We start from the raw sequence: 10,751 nt of genomic DNA on the forward strand, positions 1-10,751 counted from the left end.
TATTTTTTTACTTTGAACTGACGGTAGCTACACACATATTTTTTTTTTCAGGTTTAGGTAGACATGGGCCTTGACTACAGCTACACGCAACCTTCTGAATCAGAGGAGTATGGTGGGGAGACAGCTGACTGTCCCTACAGCGAGACAGATGATCTTATACGTCGAGACCAAGAAGAAATAAGCCGCAACTATGGTGCCCCGGCTCAGTACCCTCCTCAACCCGAAGTTGAGTTCGGATTTCCGCAGACCTGTTACTGTGGTAGTCAACCTGTTATAGCCACATCTAACAGTAGGAATTATCTGGGGAGAAGATACTACACTTGTGTTAATGTCGATGATGGTGAGTGTCATGTATGGAAGTGGTGGGATGAGGCAGTTATGGAGGAGATGAGAGCAAGGGATAGACACACACTTCAATTGGCTGAAAAGGTAGAAACTCTAACCATGTTGACTGACTATGAGACTGAGCGGAAAGTGGTTAGGCTAGAGAAGATAGTTAGCGAGTTAGCGAAGGAGAAAACAAGGTTCACGTATGGCTTTGAATACTTTGTTGCTGGAATGGTTTTGGTATTAGTTTTAATAGGTATGCTCTTCATGTTTAAATAAAGCCAATGAGTTATGGTTTTAGTTGTGATCTCTTTGAACTCTTTCTCGGCTATTTTTACTTTGTTGTACTCTATGAACTCTTCCTCATGTAACTCTTCAATTTGTTTCATGGCTAATTTGTAATGTGTAACTCTTAAAATTGTATTGCACTACTTATGTTTTATATTGAATACTTTGTTGCTCTTAAATTTTTTTTTACTTTGTTGTACTCTATTGAACTCTCGACTGTAGTACCACAAGCTCTCGTCTGTAGTATCACGAGCTTTCTTAAAAAAATAAAGCAACGAACTCGTGTGTAGTCCTTTCAAGAGCCAAAATATCAAAGGCCCAATTTCTTTTTAAAAAAATCAATGCTCCAGTGTGTAGTCTTACAAGCTCTCGTGTGTAGTATCACAAGATTTTTGTATCACAAGATGTACCATCTACAATACAAGAAGTACTCAAAAGTCACATGTGTTGTTTTTTAGTATCACAAGTTGTATAGTTCATGTATCACAAGATTTTATTTTTATGTTCTATAAATACATCATCAACTTTCCTCATAACATATATTCAAATCACCCCTCCAACGCTCAATTTTAAAACGTTTTCACTTTTTTAAAACATTTTAATGGCTTCTTCATCCCATTATCATTACCACAAAGACGACGATAACGATGATTTTAGTAACGTCTTCGATGATTTTCTCGAAAACACTGATTTTTTTCCAGAACCAAAAGAGCGAAAAAAACATACTTTTATCGAGAGAAACCGGGAAGAAGGCCACGAGAAGCTTTGGAATGATTATTTTAGCAACACTCCAACATACCCTCACCATTTATTCCGACGACGATTTCGAATGAACAAATCATTGTTCATGCGTATTGTGCATCGTCTCTCCACAGAAGTACCGTATTTTCAACCGACACAAGATGCAGCAGGACGGTCTAGTCTATCACCACTCCAAAAATGTACTGCAGCAATTCGTCAACTGGCATATGGTGGTGGGTCTGATACAGTTGACGAATATGTACGACTTGGTGAAACAACAGCTAGAAAATGTTTGCACCATTTTACCGCTGGAATAATCCACTTGTTTGCCGACGAATACTTAAGACGTCCCACACCGGAAGATCTGCAAAGACTACTCCAAATTGGCGAACAACGGGGATTTCCGGAAATGATTGGGAGCATCGACTGTATGCATTGGGAGTGGAAAAACTGCCCTACCGCGTGGAAAGGAATGTATTCACGAGGAACCGGAAAACCAACAATTGTATTGGAGGCGGTAGCTTCATCTGATCTCTGGATATGGCACGCGTTTTTTGGAGCTCCAGGTACTATGAACGATCTTAATATTCTTGATCGATCACCTGTTTTTGATGAAATTATTAACAGAAATGCTCCGGAAGTCAATTTCTATGTTAACGGCAGAGAGTACCATTTGGCTTACTATCTTGCCGATGGTATTTATCCGAAATGGGCAACTTTTATTCAATCTATCCGACTCCCACAAGGTCCAAAGAATTGTTTATTTGCTAAAAACCAAGAAGCCGTCCGAAAAGATGTTGAGCGTGCCTTCGGAGTCCTGCAAGCTAGATTCGCCGTTGTTAGAAATCCATCTAATTTATGGGATAAAAAGAAAATATGAAATATTATGAGAGCATGTATCATACTCCATAATATGATTGTCGAAGATGAACGAGATTCATACACTCAGCTTAACGCTTCTGAATTTCAACATGGAGAAGATGGGGATCCTACATTTGAAGTTAGGAGGACTACAAATCTCGGTAATACAATGGGTCGTCGAGCAGGAGTTCGGGATAGACAAGGCCATAAACAATTAAAAGATGATTTGGTTGAAAATATATGGACTAAATTTGGACATCTCCCAAATAACTACAATGTTTAAGTTTCTATGAATTCAATAAAATGTTTTTTTTTTCTTTTTTCGAATTTTTTTTTCACTTTTTTAATTTTCTCATGTAATCAGTCGTTTTGTATTATATGTTTTATTCTAAATTTATCTTTTATATGTCATTACTAATTATAATAATCTTATTACTTTGCTAAGATACTCCAAAAAGTCCTACCAATAATCCTATTATTTTGGATTGTCCCTAACTTTTGTCCTTAACATCAAAATAAGATTAAACTAATCTAAGGAACCAAAAATTAAGGACACCAATAATGTTGCCTGTCGATTCACTAACTCGCTACACAGCTCCCAAGACAAAGAGTTTTCAGCTCATATTTATAAAGCTCACAACACCCACTAGAAACAACATACCCTACTACATCGAAATTAGGTTGATAAAGTTCGCCATGTCACACAACGTTGAGAATCTGTCCCTCGATTTCTCTCGTAGTTATTATTATTATTATGGATATATGCTTCCTGATTTCTTCTACAGCAGTTCTTCTGTCAAGCAACTCACCATGACGTTAGGCTCTTACCAGACGATTGTTCCCGAGTGCACTGTGTCTTGGACATCCTTGCAGAAGTTATCCTTGAGATTTTGTAGACTCTCTGATGAATCAATGGCCAAGATTCTATCCGGTTGTCCTGTCCTTGAGAACTTAACATTGTATCACTGCAGTGAACTAGAGGTTCTTGATCTCAGCAAATCTCTACGTCTGAGAACATTCGTGAACGTTTGCGGGCCAAACCAGATTTTGCATGACTCTCACTTATCATGTTCTTTGGTTGATATCGCCTCTTTGACCGAAGCTAATCTGGAAATTTCCTCTATCCCATTGAACCCTGAATTTAATGGTGTTTTTCTCCAAGGCACGGTAAAGATGCTAAAAGAGTTAAAGAACGCAGAGAAGCTTAAGCTTGGGAGAAACTTTATTCAGGTACATATTTATTGCATTCTCTAATGCCTAAAAAATCAGTTGGTTGCACTTATCAATGTCTTCTATATGGATTATTTTCTCATTAGACGTTGAATTTATATAAGTTCTCTAAGAACGTTTGAATTGTTTTCATTCTGTTAGATTTTATCTCTTGCTGAGATTGGTGGTGTTCCTTTTCCGATGTTCAAGGTCAAAGTATTGACTCTTGATACTATGATCTGTCAGTGTGTCATTCCTGGTATAGAAAGACTGTTACAAAACTCTCATGATTTAGAGAAGCTAATAATAAGTGGAAGGAGTTGCAGCAGCATACTGGTATATTTTGACCATACAATCTCTTTTTTTTCTAGCTATTATCGAGTTCAAAGATATTCCGTTTTGAACTTTTGGCATGTTTGTACAGGAGGGGGTGCATCTTGCTGAATACTTCAAATCGCAATCCTTGAATACATATCAATGCTGGAGATCAAAAGATGGTTTCAACTGGAATACGTCTTGTTGGAATTTACAACCAAAGCATGTCACTTCATTTGTGGAGCTTGTTCTTAAAAACACGGAGAAATTAGACAAGATGGACGTACTGTTGGATGAGCGTTACGTTAAGTTTAAAACTGAAGACGTGGTGGTTCCAACACTCTCTCCCAATCGCAATGTCACCATTGTGCTCTCCTCCACCACTAAGTTGATTGACATCATCATATGAATGGTGATTCATAGGGGTAAGTCTTTTGAGTGTCATTGAACATGTTTTATTTATTTATTTAATATTTAACATCGAGTCTATTGAAACACAATAAAAGAAAACCTTCAGTCCCATATAAGTGGACTTTTTAAGAGCATATAAAAAAAAGGGTTAATTTGCTAAATAGCCAATTTTGGAGGCAAAATGAAGAATATAACTATGATTTTGACATTATTAAGTCACTAACAATCTTTTCCAAGTTTCATCCGGTTTTATCCTTTTTCATAACAAGTTGCAGGTGAAAAAAAGAAAAAGTGATGACGTTGATGGTGAAAAATATGTGGACCTAAAAAATCAAGATTTAATTGGTAAGAAAATCAACAGTGTTCAACAATGGAGGATGGATGGTGGTGGTTACCGCAATGGCAATGGACGGAGATGTGGTGGTGATGGTTTCAACGACGGTGTGAAAACTATGGTGGTAGTGGTTATGGAGATTGAAGCGGTCGTGGATACATGAAAAAGATGATCTTTCATGATAAAAATTACTATGGTTGTGGTGGTGTTCGTGGTAATCACCAACATAATTAATGTGGTTGAAGAAAGAGACATTATAAATAGAATGGAACATATCAAATAGTCTAGTACATATTGTTTAAATTTTGAAATATATATGATTACAATGAAAGAAGTAATGCATACCCCAACGTTAACTCAAACCTTCAATAAACTAAACCCAAAACACTAATCACTAAAACCTAAAAGAAAATATAAACTCTAACCCAAATATCAAAATATGCACATAATACATAATATGAAGCAGTATCAAAATATAATAGTAATAAACAAAATAGAATTGTACATATTGTTCAAATTTTAAAATGTCTATGATTATATGGAAAAAATAATGTTTATCCCAACGTCAACCCAAATCTCTCATAAACTAAACCTAAAACACTAATCATTAAACCCTAAAAGAAAATACAAACCCTAACCCAAATATCAACGGTATGGACAAACTGAATGATATGGAATAGCAAATAGAATAGTATTATGGATTTCGTTGCGGTGATCATGGCGGATGTGTGGTGCAGTGGTGGTTATGGAGAAAACAGTTGTCTGTAGATTTCAAAAGCAGAGACGACATATCTAGCATAGATTATGGATTTGGAGATGGTTGTGATAGCTATATAATTGGAGATGATCGTATTGTAATGGTGACAAAAGATAAGTAGTGGTAGTTGATAATCGAAGAAGAAGGAAAATATATTTTTCTCTTTCATTAACCAGAGAACAAGGGTAATATAGTATATATTATAAAAATAATAGAGGTACTTTGTTTTTTGGTTAGTTACTTAATTATTGTTTTTTTTGTGGCTATACATCCCTATTTCCCTAAAAAAAATTGAGTAAAGCACATCATACCACTCTGCTGTTTCCACCATCCACGTCGACATTGTTTCCGATTATTACACTTGCGCTAATGCGCCTGCCTATTGTGAAATTTCTGTTTACGGAGAGGGGTGAGAAAGAGCTTGAAATGTGTACCTGGATCAGAAACTCTTCTCTCCAGTTGTTGTTAAGATTGTCAAAAGATTTCATGGAAAGAACACAGCAATGGGGACCACGGTAAAAAGCTACACCAAAGCTCTGAAACCTGTCTTGTCCATCTGTATCCCAGATCTGTAATAACCCACCCATTGTCAGAAAACACACATAAACAAGTGAGCTTTGAACAAGCAAAGAGCGTAGCTCCTACAAATGTAAAATGAGACGCAACACTTTGACTAATTTAGAGAAAATCATTAAGAACCACATGAACATATCCTAGTGGCTTGCCTCAGTCAAAAAATAATTAAATGCGTATGATGTGTATTATACATACTTTGGTGTTGTATAACGAACGAGTGCAAAAACTGAAAGCCCATTATCTTACTGACAAATAAAAGTTGGGAAGAGATTTAGAAAACAAAAGTAATTAAAAACATCGATGGGCCCTTAGAGCAACCACAACGCTGTATTTATCGAATCCTTAAGCCCAAGTCCTTATGGGTTTTCGATTTTAATAATAATAAATGGGCTCGGGTTGAGAAGGATTAATCCTTATGGAAGAGGTTTTCGATACCCAATCCTTATCGACGTGGCAAACGAAGCCGGTATAATCTCGAGTTATTTTGTCGTCAAAAAATCATTCGGTCACGAAAAAAAAGCTCTGATTCCTCGTAAGGCGATTCCGATCCTCGGCGTAGATCTGCTAAATCAGTGGCTTCCTCTCTTGATTCGTGGGTTTATTCGATTAGGGTTTATTTTTGGGGAGCTTGCATGTCGATTTCGATGTGATTTTGACTTGGGTTTCGGGGTGCATAAGTCTCGTGGTACCGACATCCCTCCAAGCATCAATGAAATGCGTGCCACTCGGGTTCAGATTCGCGAGCCGGAAATACATCACCAATTGAAAAATGATTTAATTGAAAATATTTGTAACAAATTTGGGGATAAAAATTAATAATTATTGTAATTTTATATATTTAATCATGTAATAAATAAATATAAAAAAATTATCTTATTTTCCCATGTTTTAAAATTTATTAATTTTTTATTCTTAAAGATTCCATTCCTGGTAATACCATTGGACATACAAATTTCATTAGAATCCTTAACTCTTATAAAAAAAATAGTAAAATATACTTAAGGACTCCAATGGTGGGAACACCATTGGAGATGCTCTTAGTTGTCAAGAACCCTAAATATAAAAGCTGTGCCCTAATGATAATACTGCAAACAAATATGACAGACGACAGGAAGATCGAAGGAGCTGAAGACTTGATCAGCAATTTACCAGATGTGATCCTCCAACACATACTCTGCTCTGTTCCGACCACCAAAGTAGCCATCAGTACTTCCCTCTTGTCTAGACGATGGAGACATGTCTGGTGCGAGGTACCTTCTCTCTCCTTAGATGTCGGTACACTGAGGACTGCAGCTTCGGTAAACGAAGCCCTAAGAGCAGCAGCATTAATGAACCCCCGGTTGGAGTTCATAATTTGAATTTTTTTATTATTTTTTTTTAATTTTTCGTTTGATTTTTTTTTTTAAAAAAAAAAATTGACTAATAGCGGGCCGCCACGTGGTCCGCTGAACAGTAACGACCCGGGTTCATGCAGAAGGAGCATGGCGAGACAGAGTCATTACTGTAGCATATTATAATATTTTTTTTTTCGGGAAGCGTGTGAACTCCCTTAATGAACCTTCAATGCTGGTGCTCTAACTCGCTACACAGCTCTCAAGACAAAGAATTTTCACCTCACACTAAAATACTTAATGAAGAACATACCATACACGGACACGTGGATCAAGTTCGCCATGTCACACAACGTTGAGAATCTTTCCCTGAATTTCCTTCATTATTATGGAGGGTATAAGCTTCCTGATTTCTTCTACAACAGTTAGTGTGTCAAGCAACTCAACATTAAGGCTTTGAATGTTTACAACCGTCTCGCATCGCAGTTAACAGTAACAAAAATCTTTACATATACCATATATCTATACACTTTTATAATTGTTAAAACCGTACCGCAGTTAAACTGATTGTCCCGCACCGTTCAAACCGCAGTCACCATTCGAAGCTTAAGTTAAGCGGTTATAACCATATGATTGTTCCTCCCGAGTGCACTGTCTCTTGGACATCCTTGCGGAACTTATCATTGACTTGTTGTAGTCTCACCATGGCCAAGATTCTATCGGGTTGTCCGATCCTTGAGAATCTTTCCCAGAATTTCCTTCGTCAACGTCATTATTATGACTATAAGCAGCTTCCTGATTTCTTCTATAACACTTCTTCTTTCAAACGACTCAACATTACGTCATGCTGTTATAACCATACCATTGTTCCTCCCGAGTGCACTGTGTCTTGGACATCCTTGCACAAGTTGTCCTTGAGATTTTGCACTCTCTTTGATGAATCCATGGCTAAGGTTCTATCCGGTTGTCCGGTTCTCGAATACTTAAAATTGTATCACTGCGGTGAACTAAATGTTCTTGATCTCAGCCAATCTCCACGTCTGAGAACATTGAAAGTAATACGTAACATGACGGTTCGGGGGCCAAGACAGATTGTGGCACCACACATCCATTGTCTCAGATTGTATGACCCTCAGTTATCATCATCTACGTTGGTTGATGTCGCTTCTTTAACCGAAGCTAGGCTGGAAATTTCCTGTGTCTTATTGAACTCTGACTTCAACGCTAATTTTCTCCAAGTCGCGGTGTTAAAGATGCTAGATAAGTTAAAGAACGCAGAGAAGCTTAAGCTTGGGAGCAATTTTATTCAGGTACATATGGCCTCGTATCAATGTCTTTTATATGGATTATTTTCTCATTAGGCGTTGAATTTATATGAGAAAAAGACTAGGATAGCACCAAACCAAGTTTATGTTCCCAAAGTAGCACTCAAGGTTCGAAGTCACAAAAATAGGTTTCATTAAAGAGGTAAATATACACTTAATCCAAACCTTAGGGTTTAGAGTTAAGGGGTGGAGTTTTGGAATTAGGGTTTAAAATTTTATAAAAAAAATACTAAAATAAAAAATAAAAATTTTAAAAACAGTTTCAAAAAGTATTTTTAAATTATAAAAAGAAAATTTGAAAAAAAAAATAAAAAAAAAAATTTCGAAAAAAAAAATTTATAAAAATTTCGAATCTGAAAACATATAATCTGAAACTATAAAAAGAAAAAAAAAATTTTCATTTTTTTTATTTTTATTTTATTTATTTTTATTTATTTTTGTTTGTTTATTTAATTTTAAACCAAGGATATTAGGGATATTTTATCCTTTAATGAATGTCATTTTTGTGACTTTCTCCTTCTAGTGCTATTTTTGAGACATAAACTTCAAAAGGTGCTATTATTGACAATTGCCCAATTTATATAAGTTCTCTAAGAATGTTTGAACTGTTCATTCTATTAGATTTTATCTCTTGCTGAGATTCGTGGTGTTCCTTTCCTGATGCTCAAGGTCAAAGCATTGACTCTTGATACAAAGATCTCTCACTATGTTATTCCTGGCATACAAAGACTGTTACAAAACTCTCCTGCAGATTTAGAGAAGCTAGCAGTAGGTGGAAGGGCTCGCTTCCGCATGCCACCGGTATATATAATTTACCATTAACCTCTCTTTTTTCAGCTATCATTGAGTTCGAATATATCTATTTTGTATTTTCTATAATACAGGTGGAGTTTCTTGACAAATACTTGAAATTACAAGGCTTTAACGTGAACAAATGCTCTTGGAACGAAGAGCACTGTGTGGATGCAAAATTAGAGCATGTGGCTTCATTGGTGGAACTTTTGCTTATAAACTGTACAGAGAAATTAGATAAGATTGTCCTACTGTTGGATGAACGTTACCTTAAGTTTAAAACTGAAGACCTGACTGCAACACTTTCTCACAACAGCAATGTCACCATTGTGCTGATCTCTTCCACCAAACAAGCCAAGCCGAAGACATCAGAGGATTGGTGAATCATAGAGGGGGTTATAAAGTCTTTGAGTGTCATTGAACATTTAATTTTTGTTTTTATGCAACTTGTATGTCTACTTTATTGCTTGCGATTTTAAATTTGTACTCGAAGCATGGAATCAAACTCGAAGAGCATATGATATGGAACCAGTGAGGCTTAGAACCTGAGAAGGAGAGACTTATTCCTCACCTCTTTCACGGTCGATCAATGTCAAACTATGATCTAAAATAACTCATATCTTCTGCGCGGGATCACCTACAGCACGAAAAGGCATACAAAACTTACTAAAAAAACTCACTTATTTTGAAGTTGGTCATGGAAGCTTGGCTAATACTCCAAGGGATGCTTGAGGAGGATATGGATGAGCTTTTTAGTGGCTTTAGGTGGGAGTAGAGATGTCAAATGGGCGGGCTCTAAATGGGTGGCCCGTGTCCAAATCGATATGGTCAAAAATGGACAGACTCAAATTAAACCATAATTAAAATTTGTCTAGATGGGTGAACCCAATTATATCTATGGGCAACATTGGGCTTAACCATTTGGACAATGGGCGGCCCAATAAACTTAAATGTCTAGGATTTGGAAATTTGAAAGAAAACACAAATCATTTTTTTTTCTTCTCGTCTCACTCTTGCGATTTTTCTTCGTGTTTGATTCTTCCTCTTCGAGTCCTCGTCTTTGATTTTTCTTCTTCGTGTTCGATTCTTCTTCCTCGTCTTTGTTCTTCTTCGATTCTCTTTCGGTTCTTCTTCACTAACTTCTGATTTCATTATCTCTTAAGGTTTGATTTCGTGATTTGTGTTGTGGGTTTTCACTATTAGCTACTGATTTGTATCATCTACTAATATTGTGTTATGGGTTAGATGGATCGGTGATTTGTGTTCATAACGAAGCTGGTGGCGAGTCTGGCGACTGTTTCTGTTTCCACAAATCAGACAAAATCACGAATCTTTTGAACTTATCTTATGTTTTTTATAACTTTGAAACATGAAGTTTAAAACATAAAGTTTAAATATATGGCATTTTTAAAATTGAAAACTTCAGAATCTTTAAATCTTTAAAACTGAAATTATGTTGTTTAAATTAAGTGGGCATATGGGCC

The 10,751-nt window shown here is 36.3% G+C and overlaps 3 protein-coding genes across 3 annotated transcripts; all 3 read left to right on the plus strand.

Moving 5' to 3' along the window:
* The first annotated feature begins 1,165 nt into the window (after positions 1 to 1,165).
* LOC103869787 lies at positions 1,166 to 4,881 on the plus strand. Its single transcript, XM_033291037.1, has 2 exons — positions 1,166 to 3,762; positions 3,851 to 4,881. The coding sequence occupies exon 1, from the start codon at positions 1,217 to 1,219 to the stop codon at positions 2,234 to 2,236; it is 1,020 nt and encodes a 339-aa protein (XP_033146928.1). The 5' UTR covers positions 1,166 to 1,216; the 3' UTR covers positions 2,237 to 3,762; positions 3,851 to 4,881.
* On the plus strand, positions 2,779 to 4,150 carry LOC103869788 (probable F-box protein At1g60180). Its single transcript, XM_033292700.1, has 3 exons — positions 2,779 to 3,447; positions 3,589 to 3,762; positions 3,851 to 4,150. The coding sequence occupies exons 1-3, from the start codon at positions 2,779 to 2,781 to the stop codon at positions 4,148 to 4,150; spliced, it is 1,143 nt and encodes a 380-aa protein (XP_033148591.1).
* A 272-nt stretch (positions 4,882 to 5,153) lies between the features above and the next one.
* Positions 5,154 to 10,159, plus strand: LOC103869790 (F-box/LRR-repeat protein At3g03360). The gene is made up of 2 exons (XM_033291038.1): positions 5,154 to 8,460; positions 9,097 to 10,159. Exons 1-2 carry the CDS (start codon positions 7,780 to 7,782, stop codon positions 9,295 to 9,297), a joined length of 882 nt encoding a protein of 293 aa, XP_033146929.1. The 5' UTR covers positions 5,154 to 7,779; the 3' UTR covers positions 9,298 to 10,159.
* The last annotated feature ends 592 nt before the right edge of the window (positions 10,160 to 10,751 follow it).

This window comes from Brassica rapa, chromosome A05, assembly GCF_000309985.2.
Source record: "Brassica rapa cultivar Chiifu-401-42 chromosome A05, CAAS_Brap_v3.01, whole genome shotgun sequence".
In the NCBI taxonomy this organism is placed as follows: domain Eukaryota; kingdom Viridiplantae; phylum Streptophyta; class Magnoliopsida; order Brassicales; family Brassicaceae; genus Brassica; species Brassica rapa.